Consider the following 21,502-nt stretch of genomic DNA (forward strand, 5'->3'; position numbering starts at 1 on the left):
AACTCATTCGTTGGTCAAGAGAATGCAGACCTGTGCTATATATCTGTCTATATATGTGAGGCACAGAAAACAAAAGAGAAGGAGCATGAAATGTAAGTATGTTTGAATGTGTGTGCGTGTGTCAGTTTGAGTGTGCGTGTAGCTGTGTGTGAAAAGAGGCAGATGTGCGACTGTGCCCCTGATTGGCCTCTTACCCCAGAGACCAGACTCAACAGATGGGTAGATCTTAGGAAACAGTGGCATCAGCAAAAAGAACAACCCCCTCACTGACTCTACATACATTATTAATATAATTTCATATGATTTATAAATATATGTATATATATATTAATACATTACAAACCTCCTATCTATAATAGCAGCTTTGCATTTGTATGCCCATATGTGTTGGACCCCCTGCTCACCTGGATGTGTCCAAATTGTTGATGTTTTTTTTATATGGCATCCGTGTGTCCACTTTGGTGTGCATTTGAATGCCCTTGAGAGTGGTGTGTGTCCTCCAGAGCAGATCAAGGCCCATTGCCTGGGGCACACAGACAGATCCGTCCCCTCCTGAGCTTTGCTCGGTCACACTGCGCTGGACAGGCACATATGGAGCTGCAGGACAGGAGTGGGGAAGGGGAAAGGAAGGCCACGACTATCACTAAGAGTATAACACCCTTCCCATAGATAATTGAGGACGAGGGATTTGATTGTGAATGGACTCATCTAACATATAAGTTTACTTATCTATTAGTTCATTAGCAGCATGAAATTACTAATGACAAAAAAAATACTAGTTTCCTTCAGAACACACATACATACAGAACAAATGTTCTAATAAAGAACTAATTTGGAAAATAATCCAAATATGTTTATCTCAAAGACTAATTACTATCTTTACTTCTTTTTTTTATCCATTTTATCAGTGTTGGTGCACCATGTGCGTGCATGCCAGATACAACCTATTAACTACAGTGCCTGTCTGTCTTGATAATTGGCAATATTATAGGCTTGAGAGAGTACTTTATTAACAGGTGTATTCATGGCACAAACTAGACCGATAAGCGCTCTGTCTCAAAGCAGCACACTCTACACTGAAGCATTTTTAATTTGAAATAGGTTAAGCTCCACTTTTTGTATCTTTTCAGTTGTATCATCTGCCAAACGTCTGTGCCTTACCACCAAATTCTATTGTCCAGCTGGCTACAATTCAGTAAGCTGAAGAAGGCTGAAATGATACTTTGTTATTTTTACATTTGCTAACTGTAAGGCTCCTTTTCAGCTGTTCCAGGGAAATGTTTTGCTCCAGTGTTTTGTCTGTGCTGAACAGAGCTGTAGCAGTGCTGCCAAGCCTGAAACCCCTGTGTTTACCTTGCTTTTTGTAGCGTTAAACGTGCAGTGGGTTCACTACTCATAAGGGGGATTTTGTCGTACCTTGTTTGTGCGTGAACGCGCGTGTATGTGTGGGCCCAGCGGTCGCTGGGGAGATCTGCAGAGCACCCAGAGCCATGCAGCGTGAAGAGGACCCCTCTGAGGCGTCCGCCCAGGAGCTCACTCATAAATTACACCAGGACACATGTGCCTGAGCAGCACTTTTTGTGCGTGAACGTGCGTGTATGGGTGTGAGTCCTCCTGCTCCAAGAGCTCAATATAAAATGTGTGCACACACAGTGTTAGTGTCTGATTGTGTGGCTTTCTTTTTCTCCTATTTTCCAAGAGCGTAAATATAGCTTCAAAAATTGCCAGACAATCTTCCAGAGACACATGTATGTGTGCACACTGAGAGCCTTTTAGAAAGCCGTGTTTCAAGAGCAAGGCTGACAATATCTCTTTGAAGCACCATCCCACTGTTAGAATGGAGCCATGGGGATGAGATAAACACACACACATAGATACATAAAATGGGGATAAGGGAAGCAAGTGCAGCTGTGAGTCTGTACATTTTCAACATTCTGCGTTAAAGAGAATTTGTGAGGACAGACGGTCGTAATTTTGCTCCAAACTCCAGCAGGGTATGGCCTCCTCTTTACCTGTGAAGGAATGACTGAACGAATGGGGGGAGGAGGATAAACGAAAGTGCTTGTTCCTCATTCCCCCGGCGTCTTGTTTGCTTGCTCCGCATGGAGCACCCCAGCCAAAGGAGAGGTGGTTGCTAGGATACAGGTGAATGGTTGGCATATAGGAAGACAGGTCCATCAATGTGAATGACAACCTGAAGAGAGTGAGATAGGGTTGGGGGGGAGACTTGGAGCATTTGTGAGTAGAGGGCAGAGGGGAACGTAAAGGGGGGATTGGAAATGGAGGACAGAGGCAAAGGAGAGGAGGGTTGAGGCTGATATGTCATTGTCAGCACTGTAAGGTGTGAGCGTGCAGGATTCGGGGGTGGGGGTGCACTGGTTGAACTGCCAAGCAAAAAAGGTGATGATGATGAGGAGGAGCCAGAGTGACAAGACAGCCAGGTGTGGAGAGGAGAAACAGAGGTGATGCAGAAGGAGGGGAGATGAAGGAGAGCGTGGCCTCCTGAGGCTTCTGTCACCTGGAATAACCGTGGGACTAATGTCTCCTAATTGATCACGGCGAGCAGAGAACAGAGGGAGTGTGACAGGGAGACGACAGAAGGAGACTGCAGAGGACGAGAAGCACGGGTGGTGACAAAAGAAGTTAGAAAGGATGAAAAACAGAACAAATATATAAGTCTCGGAGGACAGAGCATGTACACAAAGAGAGACAAAAACAGCAGAGCAGAAAGTGGGAAAAACTGAGCGAGAAGGAGACACATTGTGGTTGGAGATGAGAGGTGAGGCTGGTGTGATAGATGAAAGATCAAGGATGTGTCAAATTAGTTGTGTCCAGGTGTACTGTTTTCACATACTCATATATACACATACACAGTCACACACATAAATGTGCGCCCTTGTCTGCTATGAGTAAACTCTTGCTAGCGGGCGCTTGTGTCACCTTTGCAGGAGTGCTTCATATGAATGTGTGTGTGTGTGTGTGTGGATGAGTGGTGAATTTGTGGAACACAGTGGCATACCCCACATGGTCCTGTCACCACTGATGAATGAGAATACGCACACACTCACACCCACAAACATAGATACAATGTATTTTTAGGCTTTACTCTCAGCTACCCCTGTCTGTTGATTAAACAGAGCCACACACCACACACACAGATACACTGTCATCGAGTGTGACCTTCATGCCTCTAAGCCGAACACTTTCCATCCGTCACTGCCGTCTTGCTGTTCCAGACTGATCACAATCGCTTACTGCCCCTTCCTCCCAGCCATAAAAAGACTCACTTCAGTGAATTCACATCACCATTCCCTTACATAATAACATGCTAATGGCTTTACCGATTACAGCTCTGTAGTTTAGCTAAGTAAATAGATAATAATCAAAGGTCTTTTGTTAACTCAAATGTATCACATGCACACCTACTTAAAAAGAGAATTAAGTCATGTGAAAGACACGGTTCCCGCATGTCGGAGGTTGAGCTGTGTACGAGTATGAGCTAAACTAAACAAAAAAGGAATGCATTTGCCATGATGCATTATGTCAGTCGTCACACCCTCCTCTCGAATTTAGTTTAGAAAACTGGGAAATGTGAAAAATGCACGTCAGAGATTTTTAGATGTTTATTTCACACATATAGAAATCTTCTTGTGACCCCTCTTCACACGATAATTAGTGATGTTTCCATGATTGTTTCTTTGAGTATTTTTAGCTACCCAATGAAGTGAAAGATGACAAAAAATTTAAATAGAAAAAACATGTTAAGCGAAAAGAAGAAATGTTTTGTTTCCTCTTAGAAAGTACGTGATCTCTGTCTGATACATGTTGATTCAGCAGCATGATTAAAAATGAGTTAATATGACTGTTTTTAATCTTGAATAGGATGAAAAGTAAATGATATCATACTTGAGTGAGATAGATTATTCCATCTAATTTTTCTTCATATTTATAGTTGGAAGAAAAAAAGTTTCTTGAAATTGTCAGTGGCTGAGTTGTGTTGAATCTGCGGCTCTCACATTGTGGCTCCTCTCCAAACCCACCTCCTTGACCCCACTGTCCCCTCTCACATTGCATGTGGCTTCCCTTCTGCTGATCCGAGGTGGAACAGCAAGAGGTCAGGATGTGTCACTCATGCCAGCGTCGGTGTCTGTGTACTTATACGTTTGGTGTGTGCGGTCTACGTGTTTGGAGGTGAAGGCACAGTTGGGCATATGGTGGATGCAGGAACCTGGGCATAAGGATCAGACGTGGAGCGTGTGTCCGCAGCAGCGGGGCCTGTCGTACTGATAAAGGTTAGGATCTTACCACACGCTGCCAGTCCAGGAAAAGGGCAGTGCATGGCCAGGACCAGGCACAAGGTGCTATACCATCTGCGCCATGAGGGATAAATGGGTCATCTGCTCTGGTCAGGTTATACAAAGCAGGGTGCACAGTTGTTTAAGTGGTAGCATTCATCCTTTGACTTTCTGTTTGTTCACCTGGAGTTTTTGTGCGTGCTTTGAAATATTTTGGGCTCATATTTGTGCACAAACCCTGAATTTGCTGTCTGTCTGATGTAATTTCTACGTGCTGTTAATTTTGCCTGCATTAGCGTGCCTGGGCTCATTTCATTTATTTATTTCCTCATTCATTTATTCATTAGCCCAGGTCTTATCTGGACCCAGTCGTTAGTCCAATTAGGCCCACTGTGCTACACTGGTCCTGTGTATGAAACAGGAGATGGATGAAGGCAAAGCAAAAGAAACTGCTCTTCCCCTTCTTGTTCTCTCTGTCTCTCATTTTCTTTCTGTTTCTCCATCCCTTGGCTTCCAAAACGTGCTCTGTCTTTCATCCTCACTCATTCTCTCCCACCCTCTGATCTGCGATAAGATAGCATAGTTCCTCATATCCGGTTTCTAATACAGATCGATGAGAGCGAAAGGACTGATGTGGGGAGGGATGAGGTGAGGCAGAGTGGGTTGAAGCGGGGGGTCAGGGTACAGATATCTGAAGAGGAAATGAGTATTCAGAAAGGAGCACATCACTCAGATTCACATCTCTTTCTATTTAGCCAATCAGACACACGCATGAAAGCAGGCACAGGCACAAGCACGTGGCCGCATCTGCGGAGGGCCATGTCAATATTTCAGTTCCAGTCAGGAAGCCATTTTGGCTGTACGATTGAGTGAGTTGCCGTCTCTCTTTTTGCAGGTAGGAGCTGCCAGTGACTCATATAACCTTTTGTGTTGCAGTCAATTACAGTTCAGTTGCATCAGCTGGGTGAGCAGATCCCGTCGGGGGTTGCAGCTTTGTGCGCTTGTTGTTAATACCATGCAATTTGCAGCATGCATACGCAGATGCACACACGCACACTCAGAGGCATATAAATTGTCTCTCAGTGTATGTGACCCCCAAGGGCAGCAGCCTACCGCCGCCCCCGTCCCTTTGTCTGAGTCTCTAAATGATCTCAGCAAGCAGCATCTTCAGAACTTAGCTGAAAAAGACGGCTGCCTTATTTAAGCAGGAGAGTGGAAATTGTGGGGTAAATTTGACATAATATCCCAAAAGGCCTGAGTATTGAGACTCTGTGGCAGCACACTGTTCTTTCCTCAGTCTCTCAGATATTAGCACTGCACCCCTGTGCTGTAGAGACAGGGAGAAAGGTGCGAGTAACACAAAAAGACACACAGAAGGTGTCAGGGGGCTTCTATTTTGTGCATGTGTTTGTTTTGGGCTGCAAACTGTCTACCAGTCGGCAAAGTGAGGGCATCAGAGATTGGGGAGTAGTAGAGGTGGAAATGAAAGGTAAAAATAAAGGAAGGGAAAAACCTTCCTAAACCAATTAGAAGCCAGGCCAAGAATGAGGAGGCTGGTCTCGGCTACAATTACTGCCCTAATTGAGGTCAGAGTTGTTAATTTACTGGTGAATTAGAACAGTTAATATGCATTTATCGGGATGGCCAGGGGAGAAGGCAAATGAAAGTGTGTTTCCTATGTGTGTGTGTGTTTGTGCTCTTTGTGTAACTTTAGTCGCATTGCAAGAGATTAAATACAAATACATGCAAGAGGGCGTTCTCTGTCTTTAGTACAATTAGTAGCATCACAGCTGGTTCAATTGCAGATGCTGTCATATAAATAGGCAGTGATAAGGTTGAGTTGAGGCAGAAAAAGGTGAGAGGCATGGGAGCAGACAGGAGGGAACAAGAGATAGGGAGAGGATTTGAACAACTGGAACGTGTTCCAAAGAACAGCATGATGATGATATAATATTTTCCACTCGGGGGACATTCACTGCAGAATCCACAAAGTCACCTTTCTCTGCCTTTGGTTCTGTTTTTTCCTTTCATGCAGAAATCAATTCACACCCTTTAACTTTGAGACATGTGAATATTGCTCAAAGCATACACGTGTGCTTTGGATTTCCTTCTGAAGCATGCATTGTGAGCCACTTACTGTCAGAGGGCAAATCACGACCATCTTTTCCTACCCAAACAAAGAACGCAGGGCCGCTCATCCCTTAAATCTTTCTTCTTCACTTGCCGTCTTCTTCTTCTTCCCCTATCTCACCCATGGCGGGGATTTATTCATCTCTTCCTCCCATCTCTGCAACATCATCTGTAGCCTGTTTTCATGCTCTTTTTCCACCCTCGGGGAATTTTATATGTTCTTTAATATTCTCTCAGTTGCTGTTCTCCAGTATTCTCTCTGTTCCTCGCTCCTCTCCTGATCATAATTTCTCCAAGAGCTTCTGACCGTTGCCCTCTCTGCCCAATGTTGGCCACCACCTCCTCCTTTTCATCTCCGTTCTCCTGGTGTACATCAACCGTCTTCTCTTTTTTTTTGGTTTTGTTTCAGGATCACGTGTGTTGTTGCTTTTTCAGATGCTGTCTTTTGCAGATGATACAGGCGAGCGCTTTGCCCCTCTGAATTATGAATTGAGATTACATAAAAACCTCATGATGTAGCTGATCTATTTTTAATCCAGCACATTTGCTTGTTAAACCTGCTTTTCTGTGATCTTTCCATATGAGTGTGTGTACATGCATGTTTTTGTGAGCACATGAAGTGAGAGGGCATATTAAAAAGAAAGCACAGCCCAGGCCGGACTAACTCTCTTGTTCTTCCTATGTCTGTCAGTCCATTTCAGTTCAGATAGGCTATTGGCATGGCACTTAATAAAGCCTTGAAATGCAGCTTGAAAACAGTTATTATGGCAATTATGACAAGAAAAGAAAATGCAAAAAGTTGTGGCAACACAAGGCTAAATGCATCAATTTCAGCAATTTCATTTTAGCTAAAATTACACCCTAACAGGATAAGAAGTGTTGTTAAGATGGGGGGATGGGAAAAAGAACGACAACAAGCGACTGTCTTTGTCTTTCTTGTGTGTTGCTGCAGAAAAAAAAAAAAAAAACCTGTTGACAGAGCTTTGGCTTTTGTGCTCTGTCACCAAGGAGTAAGTGTGCCATCTGTTGGTCAACTTTTCACAGCCTTCCAGAAGAAAAGGCAAAAAGGAAAGGCAGAGGAGGAAAACTAATTTGGGAAAAGCACACATGTGCACCGGCCCTCACAGTCACATAAACACAATGAGCAGACATACACAATAAGCTCATGGTGGGTCTGTCTGATGTGTTCTTGGCGGTGACCTAGATTGAGAGTGCCGTCACAATAGATTCACAATTGCTTACTGTCTCCAGCTGATTCAATAGGAGATCTTTCTATCGACAGCTCACTGTGATACCATCTTTGCGTGCGTGTGTGCCTGTATGTTTGTGGTGCATGCGTGTCTGCGTAATCTACAAGGAAGGACAGGCAAAGATAAGAAAAAGAGAAGGAAAAAAAGGGGGAATTAAAAAGAAAAGAGGAAAAGGAATGAAGGTCAACACAATTAAAGAGGAGAGGGAAATAGGTGCGTATAAGAGAAAAGAAGCAGAGGGAGCACTCTCCCTCTTCCTCTTGCTCTATCTCTCGTTTTGTTTTGTTTTTTGCTATACCACACCCCTACCGCCATGAAAAATTAGAAAAAAAGAGCTGACAGTGGAGGCCAGGCAGCAGCCAAGGTGTCAGCGCTTTCCTTTGACCAGGAAGCGAGGGTGGGGAGAAAGAGATGGAGCATAAGAAAGAGGAAACAAAGAAACAAAGGGAGGGAAGGGAATGCATCTGCACCAGTGCAAATCGTGTGGCCTCATCTCTGTCCTCTAAAACTTTTGCACTCATCCAAGTGTGTGCAAACCTTTGGCAAGTGAAGATAGAATTTGGCAAGAGAGAAATTGATTCTCAGGCTTCAGTTGCAAGTGTTGTGAGCATTGTGTGCAGGGAATAAGGCCAATGCTGAGAAGCGTGCAATAACACCCACATAATACGTTCCACACAACCATACTGTACGGCCATGCTGCATCACCTAAACCCACAGGATTCATGAATAATCTCAATTTTGCATTTGCGTTGCACCTTCACTGTGCAATTATCCCATATGTTCAGACATAATGATCCATCAAGAGTTTTTCATTCAAGAGACTGTTCAGAAGCATTAGAGATCAAAATACTCATTATCAGCAAACAAAAACATACCTGTCTCTGAAGAAATTACTGAACTTATAACTGTGCGCATAGTTAGGGAACAGACCGTCTGCTCAGTGTTTTCCTCTCTTCTATGTTTTCGGTTGGAGAAGACGTTTGGCAGCAAGCTAAGGAGAGAAGAGACATGGGGAGAGTAAAGAGCTGACAAAGTGAAGAGCGAACACACTTGAGCCGACTCATACCGCCAGTACACATTAACACAACGGAGGACAAAAGAAGAAGAGAAAGGAGAGGAGAGTCATAGAGGGCTCTCTTGAGAGAGCAATCTGTCACTTGCTCTCTGTGAGATGGTGTAAAGGCTTCCAAATAAAAGCAGGAGATGGAGTCACACTGAACGATGGTTGGGAGAGGCTGAGGCAGAGAATGCAAAAGAAAAGAGATTTTTATGGTTTTAATCGAATGTTTTGTAAGACTGAGCTCAGTTTTTGTGTTTCCAGCCACTTTGAGAGCAGAGCGTTTGACTGATATGCACTAACACAAGTATAGCAGTGACACTGTGTAACAGCTACAAGAATTAGCCTTATAAATCCCATGATGAGCTTGAACCGTCCACCATGAACAGTCCACCATCCAATTCAAACACCCCCCACCTCACCATCCAGCCATCTCTCACACCTCTCCTCCCTCTCACGTCTATTCTCTCCACCTTTTTGTGTGCAGCGATCAACTTGCTGGGTCTGACATGGCAGCTGAAGCCCTCCGACGGTCCCGTGTTAAACAACGGACTGGGAGGTGGACTGCCTGTCAACAGTGACGTGGCCACACTGCCCTCTGGAGGGAGAGGTATGAACTATAAAGCACACTCCCCACATTTAGATCCTCACTCAACCTGTGGCGGCAAACACTGCCTCAGCAAAAGGATTAGGCTGCATATTAAATATTCTTCTTCCTAGCGGCAAATAACATGAAAACACTTAAATCAACAATCAATTAATCTCTAACAAGGATTGTTTGTGTAGCCCATGACTGATTTTGCTTACTTCTCTGTGCCGTGGAACTCAATTGCCGTTCAGGAACTATTAGAGACAACATTAGAAAAGATGACTGGGGACACTGTAGGCAACTTTGAATCAGTTCCATACTCTCTACACCATCCAGGTGCTATCAATACTAATAAGCATGCCAAATGTGTATTAATTTGCAGCTGCAGTCGTTTTATACTCCTGAAATGAAACTTTGCTTTTTCAACCCATTTCTTAAAGATAGATATATGTTCAGCATGAACATATAAACTTTTTTGTATGAGCAAAGTAACACATCATTGAATTTGTTAGAAATAAGAAAATTACCAACAGCCTTATCCTTGATGGATTTTAAATGGTGCATCTGCCGTATGAAACTCATTCCAACAGATTTTTCCTGCCAAACATGCTCACACAACTAAAATATTTATGATGCGATGCAGCAGCGGATGTGTCACCCGTATGTGCTGTTTAACCACTCTGCTTTGGAGTTGTGTCGAGCAGGGTTTCTCGTTTCAGTCAGCAGCGAGGTAAAACTGCCGTCACTCACGCCCCTCTCTTTAAAGGCCCCCATGCGGCTTTCTATCTGTTCTTCTTTCACTTGCTCGATCTGGCTCTGTAACACACACGGCACACACTAAAGGTGTGTGTGGGCTGCTTCTCTGTCTCTGTATTCTGCATTAATGAGAGAGCTGTTGTGTTGTGTTCCCCAGCCGTCTAAGCCAGATGCTGCTGTTGTTCTTCTCACTGTTGCTTTTATTCCTTGCTGTTCTCGCTCACACGCACATGTACACACACTTACTCACACTCAGTGTTTTTCTGTCTGGGCCCTGACACTTTTCTGTTAGATGGCTGACCTGATTGTAGGATTCTGTGTGTTGCGTGCGCGCCCGTCTGCCTTGTCTGCTCAGAAAATCTCGGCTCTGCAGTTCTATCAGCGCTCTGCCGTTTCAGCCCAGACAACAAAGTCAACTGTCCTATAGGCTTTGAGATAAAGGTGTCATTTTGCGTCCCGCAATCACATGCACACTGACATGCTTCTGTTTGTAGCTGAGCATGTAAAGAATGGCTTGATTTCCAAAAGGCTTAAAGTTAAAGATGACACATTCTCCCGCTATCAAAGATTTGCTAATTGCAGCCAAGACATCATTTCTTGACTTTGTGAATCAACGGGACTTGTTTCCAAAATTAATCAAGCTTGTTTAGATTTTCATTTGCAAAATTCTGGTATTAATTTTTTTTCTTGCAATAACACGAACACCACGTTTGTGCAGTTGTTGCTCAGTGCACCTCTGACACAGTCTGCTAAATCTTCCCGAAGGGTACACTACGACAAAAAAAAAGCAGTTTCAGGTAGAAAAGTTTAAAGTATAAAGATTTGAAAATTGAATAGCCATTTGTTGGAATAGCCAAACAAGTGCAAATAAAGGTCTAAGACCTTGGTCGTAGTTATCTGAGATCTAAAAGTTATTGAGATGTTTTTTCTTTTCTTTTCTCCCTCTAAAACTATGCTGAACAAAAATGTCAAACTAAGTTTTGTTAAAAAATCGAAAAGCATGCTACCCCTGTGTCTATGTATCTCAGGGATCAGTTAATCTTCTATTCACTTAACTACTCGCAGTAACAGAAATGACTGGGAATTTCTTTTTTAAGCATTTCCATTAAACTGTGATGATTACTTATTGACTCTAGCGATCAATGCCTGTAATCACAGATTATGCAGTTTCTTTTCCCCTCTCTCCAGGTTCGTGGGCAGGCCGGAACAGTAGCATAGACACCGGCAACATTGAAGTCGGGAGGCGGGTGTCCCAAGAAGTCCCTCCGGGTGTGTTTTGGAGATCCCTGCTCTTTCTCAGCCAGCCCCAGTTCCTCAAGTTCAACATCTCCCTCGGCAAGGATGCCCTGTTCGGAGTGTACATTCGCAAGGGTCTGGCTCCCTCGCATGCACAGGTAAAATCTGTCCCGATTAAGCACATTTGGAATGATAGGCTATTGTTTTGTTCATAATGAACAATTCATAAGGAGGGAAGCAACCTTTATTTTCATCAACTAATGTAGAATGCATTAAAGAAAACCATCCGGTTTCATGAGACATCTAAAAATTCATTTGTGAATCATTATAATAGCTGCTTGAAAAAAACTCATTTAGAAAAAGATTTACACTTAATTAAATTTCACAGTAATGTAACTTTTACTGCCTCTATTTAATTAGAATCTACTCAATTAAAAATGTATTTGATTTGTTGGAAGGGATAATTGCATCCAGATAACTGTTTCATTGCCTGGTCTAACTTAAGCTGGTGGCTACTGGGCTACAGTAAAAACAGTTCCTGCAACATTTCCAAAAAAACAAATAGAAAGACAGTTCACAATGAGCTCTGTGTGCCAAATCTTTTGCTTCCCTGGCAAATCCAGCCTTTAAAGTGGTCTTATTCATTGTTTTTTTTTCTCTCTCTTTTTGTGCATTTATAATATGTGCAGAGTGGCAAAGCCCAAGGCCCACATCAAAAGAAGTTGTTCTTTCCTACAGGAGACACTGCTCCTGAAATGCTTGAAACATCTTGGTTGTGGTCCAAGCTTCCCCAACTTATCCAGATCAACACGTAGAACCTTTGCGTAGCGCCTGCCAAACAGCTAATTGATCACACCACTAACAAAGCATGAGCAGCCTCACACTTTACCATTTTTGACTATCCAGTTGACCAGTCGGGGCAGATTTGGCCCTGTGGTAGTGAAGTCTTAAAGATACAAGATCTAAAATGAAGCATGTCGGACAGAAGGTGGCGAGAGGTGCTGCAGCAGTGTTCAATATGAGATATAAAAAGAGTGTGTGTTTGAAACAGTAAAGCATGTCAATTTATTCTATTAAGAAATTAAATTATGAACCAGGACTGAAAAGGACTATGAAAAGGACTTAATCTTCCAGCATATGCAACAATGAAACATGGGGAGAAAAGTCCTCTTTTATTGTCACTTGAATTAAACTTTGTCTTACAACTTTCTCCCCAGTATGATTACATGGAGCGCCTCGATGGGAAGGAAAAATGGAGTGTGGTGGAGTCGCCGAGGGAGAGGAGGAGCATTCAAACTGTGGTCCTCAATGAGGCGGTGTTTGTCCAGTACCTGGACGCCGGTGCCTGGCACTTGGCCTTCTATAATGATGGTCGGGAGAGAGAAACGGTTTCCTTCAGCACAAATATCATGGGTGAGACACAGTCTGCATTTGCTGTTGTGGTTGAGGGGGATGGTGAAACAAACAATATTTAAACAGTTATCAGACAAAAACAGGATGAAATTTGTATGACCAGTGAACACTGATGGTATTTTTTTTTTACTAACCCCCCCCCAATTTCTGGGTGTCTTCACACATTCAGAATGTGTAAAAACACTCCCCAGAAGCATGTTCACTATGTTGCCAAAAGGTATACAACTACAAGAGCTTTGTCACATAGGAAGGACCGCTTGGTGAGTTGAAAGAATTGTGTTTGCCAAAACATGGCAGGACACAGTACTATATCCAATATATGCATTCAAGAACAAAACAGCTTTTTAAATAAAAGATTTTAGAGTTGTGCCCAGTGTGATTGTTAATGCATTAAAAGGAATAATTACTTTCTGATCACTCACTGCACCAGAACATATCCACTGTAAACTGTGTCACAACCCTGAAAACTGAACACATTTTGGAGCTGCAAATTATTTCAGTTGTGCAGGAGCCACTAGTGTTTGAACAAGGAGGATGGATAGAAAGAATCGAGCAGGGTGAAAGAATCCTTCACTGTCAATATCAGGGGTTAGTGCTCTCTGCAGTAGAAGTAGGGGAGAGATGAAGAGATGGAGAGGCAGTGAGGACAGAATTAGAGCGAGTAGTGAGGGGGGGAGTAGGAGGAGAGATATAATGGTAGGGGTAAAACCAGAATGCAGTGAAGTGGAGTGAAGGAGTATGGGGAGGAGGACCCTAAGAGGGGAGTGAAAGAGAGGGTGGCATTAGGGTAAGAGGGAGACGAGGGGCTCAGATTTGGGTTGAAGGGCGTGGGCTGAGGGCAGAGAGAAAATAGGGGAAAAAAGAGGAAAGTGCTTGAAGGAAAGGCAGCATAGAAAAGCCGAGTTTTGCTTAGTGTAAGAAGAGTAACAATCGAAGAGTAACAACATCATTGCATGTTGAGAGGAGGAAGAGATGGATAAAAGTCCAAAATGAATCCTTATGATTAGTATTGTACCATTTCTTCCCACCAAAATTTTTCTCCTCTTCTAAGTGGGTTTAAGAGGCACTTAAAGGTGGTAAGATGGGCTAAAGTGGTGTATACACACACATAAAACCTAGATAAAATCTGCCCAATTGTGCCTAACAACCATAAGTGAGGAGCAACACAAGGAAAATAACCAGAGTGCAAAGACAAGGAACTAAGAGGTTCATGAATGCTTGTGTAAATTACATGAATTCCCTTTCAACCACAAAAACTTTCCTCAGGCACTGGGAACCTTCGGCGTTTTTTTACTGCAGGGCCTATAGTGTTAGTGCTGCTCAAACACACCACAGTGGTGCTTTGTCACTTTTCTCACCAAGTGAAGGACTGAAATAATTTCTGTTCACATTAAACAACTAGAATGAGGGGGCCGTGCTTTCTAGAATTTCATGTAAATCCGTGAGGTTGCTTTCAACTCTGAACATTCTTGGCTGGACGTGTAATCTCAGCCAGTCCATGCCTGTCATGTCACAATCAATCTCCACAATAGCTCATAAGATTGAAGTCTTAAACACACAACAGACGGACCAAAAGATCCTTTTAACGCCTTAAAAGGGTTCCTGCGACTAAAACGTTGCTTGTGCTTTGGGTGGAAACATGGCTGTATTTTCTGATATGGATTGCAAAGCACTGGTGGAGGGGTAATGGATACTTTCTTGAAAATTTATTCAAAGTGCATCTTCCCCACACAGCACAATGGAAAATACACAGAAATGGAATGCGTGGAATCTCAGAAGAGGGTGTTTTCTTTTGATGTCTGTGCGACTGAGAGACTCAGAGCGCCTTCAATTTGTCGTATCTTAAAGAATGAATGGTGCCAATGATTAAATGGAATGCTTTGATGCTTGCCATCAAACTCTCTCACCCCTCCCCTCTTTCTCTCTGTCTCACTTCATCTTCTTCACAGATTCAGTGCAAGAGTGCCCGCGCAATTGCCATGGTAACGGAGAGTGTAATTCTGGAGTGTGCCACTGCTTCCCAGGATTCCATGGCATGGACTGCTCCAAAGGTATTAGCTGTTTACAAAATCCGTCAGGAAAGATTCTGTCACTTCCTCTGTCTAATTAGTTGAGAAGACACATTTTGGCTCCATGCAGAAAGTAGGGAGGATTAAGAGCAGCAACATGGAGCATGGCCTTAGGTGGAGCCGAGACAAGATGACTGATGATGAATGGCAGCTCCCCAAGCAAACGACTCCCTGGCTCGGTGCTCACCTGGGATAGACAGCTTTGATGAATAGTTTAGTTACCTCTGCCTGTAATTACTCTTCATGTCATTGGCGCTCTCCAGCCCCTTAACCACTCTATCCACTCTCCTGCATGGTGGCGTGTAGATGCATGTGGGTAGGCAGCGTGGCTTTTTGCTGCTCTGCAAATCTCTAAAAAGCCTGATAATTGTTTTTTCTTTTCTTGTGCACAGGGTTTAATCCCGCCTCCTTTCTCATTTTGTCTTCTCTTCTAGCTGCTTGCCCCGTGCTGTGCAGTGGCAACGGCCAATACGACAAGGGCTCCTGTGTGTGTTACAGCGGCTGGAAAGGCCCTGAGTGTGATGTCCCTGTAACGCAATGTATAGACCCCCTTTGCAGTGGCCATGGCACCTGCACAGATGGAAACTGCATGTGCTCTATTGGCTACAAAGGGCAGAGTTGTGCAGAAGGTGAGTGCCGCCACGATAATGGTGTGATGATCATCATGGATGTATGATGGTATAACGTGTGTCAGCTATGTAAGAGAGAGGCGATTCGTTTAAGCTCAACAAACGCATCTCACACATTCTCACACTGCCTTCCAGCTCAAGTTCGTCAGCTCATTATGCTGTAATCTTATGCTGAGTGCGTGTTCATTCCCTCCATATACGCGGATGAAGTATAATACTGCAGCCAAACACATCAGAGATTTTATTAAGGGCTGAAATCGCTCGTATTGATCCTTGTTAAGAAGGATCAGCATGGCACATTCTCAGTCATCAGAAAGCAAGCGAGATAAAGAGAGGGATTGGGAGGGGGAGTCAGGATGGTAAGAGGTGAATATATATGAGGAAAGTAAAAATTAGAAAAGGCGATAGAAAAGATAAAGCAGCATGCCGTGGGTGACGATAAAAAAAGGGAAGACAGTGGAAGGAGAGGAGTAGAATGACAGAAAAAGTCCAAACACAGGGCCACACAGGAAACACAGGAACAAGGTCAGCATTTTCTCCTCTCCGCCTCAGTTTTTTTCCCATGCATCCCCTTCTCACCCACCCCCTCCTTTTCCTCTGATCTCAGATCTAATATTCATCAAAGCAGAGTCCCTCGAACAATTTACCTGAAGTGCCAGCGACATTAAAATCGATAACCGTGATCCGCCATTTCTGCTGGGCAAACAGAAATGGATGGCCAGGGATACATGGCAGCGCGTGCTTTTATTAATATGTGTGTGCGAAGGGGAGCAGAAGGGTCAATCCCGCCTGAGGTGGTGGGAGGGGTGGAGGGTGGAGTGGTGTCACACACAACAGGACAAGGAAAAAGAGAAAGTTGGTGTGACTGGGACAGAAAAACGAGAGTAGGGTGGAGGAGGGGTGGGTGGGCTCTTTGCCGGGAGGAGGTAATTTGTCAAATTGGTTTTCACTCACTGCTCAGACTCAGAGCTGCCTGTCAAGCTGGCAGACTGACAATGTCAGATTCTCCCCCTTGTATTGGCACACGGAAATGCGTCCGCTCGCTCATGCACGCTGGCAAAAAGCACACACCCATTGATGAGCCTGCGATGCTGTCTGCTCTTTCAGAGAGAAACCGATTGCCGCTGTGCTTCAATTATACACCGAACTCTTCTTCATTGTGTGCTTTATGTCTTGCTATATTTGTTTTATTTCATTATCTTTTTCTATACATAAAGAAATTCTGTCCTTTCTTTCTTGAAAAAAAAAAATTTGATGAACTCTGATGAGACTGTTTCCAGCTTCTGTGATAACTTTTGTTCATTTGTTTATTCCTTCTTAAACACTGGCTTATCTTCACACAGTGGACTGCTTGGATCCAACATGTTCCAACAACGGTATCTGTGTGAATGGGGAGTGCCACTGTAAGCCGGGATGGGGAGGGCTCCATTGCGAATTGCCAAGGGCCCAGTGCCCTGACCAGTGCCACGGCCATGGTGCCTTCATACCAGACACTGGGTTGTGCAGCTGTGACCCCAAATGGATGGGACCCGACTGCTCTCTGGGTAAGTTGGACCATTCAAAACTGAGTCATAGAACAGTCAAATGCACTGAGCACAAGAGTGGTGTCAAAGTTGGAGGAAAACACCTACTCAGTAATATTAGACCCAACTTATTTCTTGGTCCCAGGATACATAGTTAATTAGTTAGTCATTTTATTTCAGACTGTTCTGGATTTCAAACTGAGTTTGGATGAAAGCCACAAAACCACAAAAACTACAAGATGCTCAGAAATAGGATACAGCAACTGTTACATTATTTAAGCCAAATTGGAACATGCAGGCATAAAATGTGGGAAGATTTTGCTGTCAGTAACAGTATGGTTATGACAGCTTTTTATGATTATCGGGGTGCTGCTCCACATCTAAAATGGGAAAGCCAAGGCGTTTGCTTTTACAGAGCAAATTTCACTACATTACAGGAACAACATGTCATAAATTAAATCTAAGAAAGTGCAGCAAGAGCAAATCAAAGTGAAGAAAAGAAATGAGAACGTTTTAAGAAAAAACACCCACAGGAAAACTTAAAACCTAGACCAACAAACACACAGATCAATCAGTCATATGTTGTTTCTGAACTGCAGATTTTGAGGTCAGCATTAAGGTTGTTTGCTGTGCAAAGTAAAAGCAAGGAAAAGCCTCCTTAACAAGATCTAGATCTCAGGTACAGTTGGAGGACCATCAAATGATGGCCTGAGAGATGTAGCCTGTGTGCTACTCAACATTTACAAAGGAGCTAAAGTTTAATGGGCTGAATAGGTTACTATAAGAATTATTTGATTGATTGGTTGGAGCTCATAAATCCCAGATACAACCCAAGATGGAGGTCAAAGTTGCCAAATTTAAATGAAACGCTCCACTTTTACAGGCTTTTCTCTCAAAAAAATAAAGCTGTTACATTTCTACTCCTGCAGAGGCATCGGCTTCTAAAGTGCCAGTCTGACACTAACTCTGTTTGCTAGTCACTAACAGAGCTCCAACATTTGTCACAAGTGAGGCAGTGCTTAACTTTGATAAAGGCAACATTGTCTCACACCACAGGATTCAGTAGCAAGTGTGTATCAAAATGTCTGTACATACCCACATTTCCTGCGCACCAGGGGTCCGGAGCTCGCGAACGGGATTGTCACATTTCACCACATGCACCTTCGCTGCCTGCAACATCTGAGCCTCCCAGTCAGTGAATGTAATGGGGGCTTAGGAAATAAACCCTATCATCACAGAACTATAATCAGGGATTTTAATTAAAGGTGCCCAGTGGAGAATTGCGCTTTATTTAATGCAGATTTGATTGTTTTGCAGCTTAGAGTAACTTAGAATAAGTTGATTTGAAGCTTTCTCACTGTCACATGTGAATGAAGTCAAAGATAGAGCTGACTATGATTTCAAAGTTTAAGCAGGTTTAAAAGTTTACCTTTTCAAGATGTCCACATTATAATTGATGACATATTTCAGGATTTCATTAGGACCTGCTGGGGACTGAAAAATAGCCATGCTTGTGTTGTTGAAACATGTTTATGCCTCCCAGGCATCTAAGATTCATAAAGGACCTTTATTGAGTAATTCATTATGAGTACATATGTGACAAATAGTAAAATGCAAACATCAGAAATTCATCACTTCTACAAAAGCATCCATTTCTCATTCGCGAATTGTGACCCAAATATGTCTCCGTCCCATCAGAGGTCTGCTCGGTTGACTGCGGAACACATGGTGCTTGCATGGGCGGAGCCTGTCGGTGCGAGGAAGGCTGGACCGGTGCAGGCTGTGACCAGCGTGTGTGCAATCCACTCTGCATCAAGCACGGAACCTGCAAGGACGGAAAGTGCCAGTGCCACCAGGGCTGGAACGGAGAGCACTGCACCATTGGTAAGTGTCCTGTCTTGTGTCAAGATGTGTGCTTTTGGCGTGTGTCTGTATGTCAACATGTGGGTGTGCACAGAAACACCAAAACCAAGTCAGACTAAAGTGGCAGCTTCTTTTTACTTTGTTAATGGAATTTGGAAATGAGAGCTACAGGCAAAAGTAAGGCCCCCGGGAACTAAAGAAGGGTGCTGACATAGAAGGTGGGTGAAGAGAGCAAAGGCGGGGGGCCAAACTTCTAAGAAGTTATGGTGGGAGGATTACAAAAGAGCAGAATTTATCTGTTTAGAGGCTGCCTCTCAACTGCACACCTCAGGAGTTTTAGTTTTTTTATGGCCTTTGAAACACCAAAGTTATGTGATGAAAGGCAAAACTCTTCACCTCACTGTGATCAAAAAATAACTCTCTCACATTATTTGTGCGTGTGTGCATGCACACAGTCGTGCTTGTGCGTGTGTGTGAGTGAGTGTTTTTTTTGTCAGTCAATCACTGTCTTATATTGACATCACCGTCACTTTGGATGGATGAGTGCCAGATCCCTTTGATTCACTTGCAGTGCCGTGAGACACAAAGTCTCCTTTTCTTGTCACCAGAGGCAATGTGATTGCAGTGTGATACACAGCCCAAACAAATACCAGGATACATACCCGCACACACACACACACGCCAACACATACATATTCACGGGGGAGTAACAGTTTATGATCTCCCCATTTTCCCCATCAGAAAGTAGGGCAGCTTTGACTGCAGCATCAGCCCAAGATGAAAGAGTTGTCAGGCCTCAGCTTGGCGCAAAGCACACTTCACAAGCACCAGACACTCTTGGTGTTAGCTTATCGCAGCTTGTCTGTTATTCATTTCAGCTCTGCATGATGTTGCTTGCATTTATATATAAAAAATACTCTCCCCATCTCTTACCTTTTGCACGTTTTCTCCCATTGCAGACCATGGGAGCATGGTTGACAAAGCAGGTACCGTATCTGACTCTGGTGTTTTATTTCTTAGCCTGTGGTGGTAGAAGCTAGCTGCTGCATTTGTGGGTTTTGGCCTGGCTTGGCTCTGTAGACTCTGTGGTGCTATCTGTCTGTAGTAGACCAGGTTGCCAGCCTCAATGACAACTCCCTACATGTGGTGCACTCCCATTTCTTGCAGTTCACTGCAGCAGGGCTTAGCTGTCATTGAGCCTTGATGTGTCGTGGGGTACCGTAGAGCCTAGTGTGGGATCAGCAGTGTTGAGGGGCTGTGCTGTGGATGTGTGGTCGTGCATGCGTGTGAGCGTGTTACTTCCAGTGTGGGACCTGAAAACACAAAACAAAAAGCACTCAGGTATTCTAGTCTTGTACTGCATAAACACAGTTGCTTCACACAAGGAGAAAATGATGAAAGTTTGAAGCTCTTTCAAGGTAATTGGTGAATTTCATAGGCCACTGGTGCAAGGCCTTAATGTGGTGTCAAAAAATGCAGAGCTGATAAGTGTGTGGGAGCGTTTACATTTGGGTATTTGTGGCAACAGTCACGGCCATGGTAGAATGGCTAATAAATGTATTTTGTCTGCATGTGTGTGGGTTTGATGGTGCGCGCGTGACTCATACAGCATAAATTTCAGGCGCTCTATCTTTTTATCATAGCCCTCCCTGCCAATGTAAGCCAAGAAAAAAAGACAGGTTAGTCAGATCATGCAGAGGTAAACAGAATGACAAAAAGGTTAAGAAATCAAGGCAAACAGAGAAGACTGCACGTCTAGAGTCAGTCGTCTCACAAGCTCAGCAAGAATGCTTATTAGATAGCCCCGCAGCTGAACCTCAACCGGTTTGTGCAGAGCGGCACAGATTGCCTGGCAGTACAGGTCCCCGGAGCACCGTTGAGAGTGTCCTCTCACCCTCTACGCTTAATGGAATAGCTCTCATTGTTTTATGAAGAGCTAGCCTAGAGAAAAGGTAAATTGCAGGGTTAAAGAGAGAGCAAGACACAGAGAGGGAGAGTGAGGAAGAACACGGGGAGTCAAAAGGAAGCAGAGTGACAGGTCAAAGAACAAAGGGATGAAGCAATCATTCATTTCTTAGGTAGCTTGTTAGGATTAGTAAGAATAGGTGAATGGACATTTGTTGTAGAAGGTATTTGGTCCATCTTTAAACTGTGATTGTGTACCTATGGCAGCAACCTTTATTTGATGACCTTTAAAACAGACAGAGCTGGGCACAGGGGGGATGGAGAGAATGGTGGAACTTTTTACTATAATGTCTTGACTGAGTTTCTTTTCTGCACTTTGTTCTCATTTTTCTGTGTCTCATTCTCGATCTCTGCTTCTCTTTCTAACTATCCCTCTCTCTCTTTTCAGCCTTTCAGTCTCACACAATATCCATCCGGTCATATACCCCACCATCCACACCCACAGACACTGCATACCACACAAGAGTGTGTGTGCTGACCCATAACCCAAGGCAATTTCTTCTCCTTTTTAAGGGGATTTCATCAGAGTCCAACTACATTACTGAGGAGGGTGGACTTAATAGTTTCTGAAATCCCACTTTATTCTACTTAGTATGGGGGGGATATCGACTGGGTCTTGGCATTAAAGAGAGAAGAGCCTTATGCTGGCCTGCCCAGGCAAGCCAATCAATGCCCGCTATGGATTGTCCTGTCCGGGTGCTTCATAAGTATTTGGCTGCTTTAAATG

At 43.7% G+C, this 21,502-nt stretch overlaps 1 protein-coding gene across 3 annotated transcripts in view; it reads left to right on the forward strand.

Annotated features, from left to right (window-relative positions):
* Window positions 1–21,502, forward strand: part of tenm2a (teneurin transmembrane protein 2a) — a 109,020-nt gene that overhangs the window by 64,630 nt on the left and 22,888 nt on the right. For 2 of the 3 annotated variants that reach the window (XM_072396073.1, XM_072396075.1), the window contains 7 exons: window positions 9,220–9,342; window positions 11,245–11,471; window positions 12,531–12,726; window positions 14,676–14,777; window positions 15,230–15,424; window positions 16,768–16,968; window positions 18,646–18,831. In XM_072396073.1, the coding sequence (XP_072252174.1) occupies window positions 9,220–9,342; window positions 11,245–11,471; window positions 12,531–12,726; window positions 14,676–14,777; window positions 15,230–15,424; window positions 16,768–16,968; window positions 18,646–18,831 (1,230 nt within the window). The remainder of the gene's footprint in view (window positions 1–9,219; window positions 9,343–11,244; window positions 11,472–12,530; window positions 12,727–14,675; window positions 14,778–15,229; window positions 15,425–16,767; window positions 16,969–18,645; window positions 18,832–21,502) is intronic. The other variant, XM_072396074.1, reaches the window with a different exon arrangement.

This window comes from Leuresthes tenuis, unplaced genomic scaffold (genome assembly GCF_036924035.1).
Source record: "Leuresthes tenuis unplaced genomic scaffold, fLeuTen1.0.hap1 SCAF_11, whole genome shotgun sequence".
Lineage (NCBI taxonomy): Eukaryota > Metazoa > Chordata > Actinopteri > Atheriniformes > Atherinopsidae > Leuresthes > Leuresthes tenuis.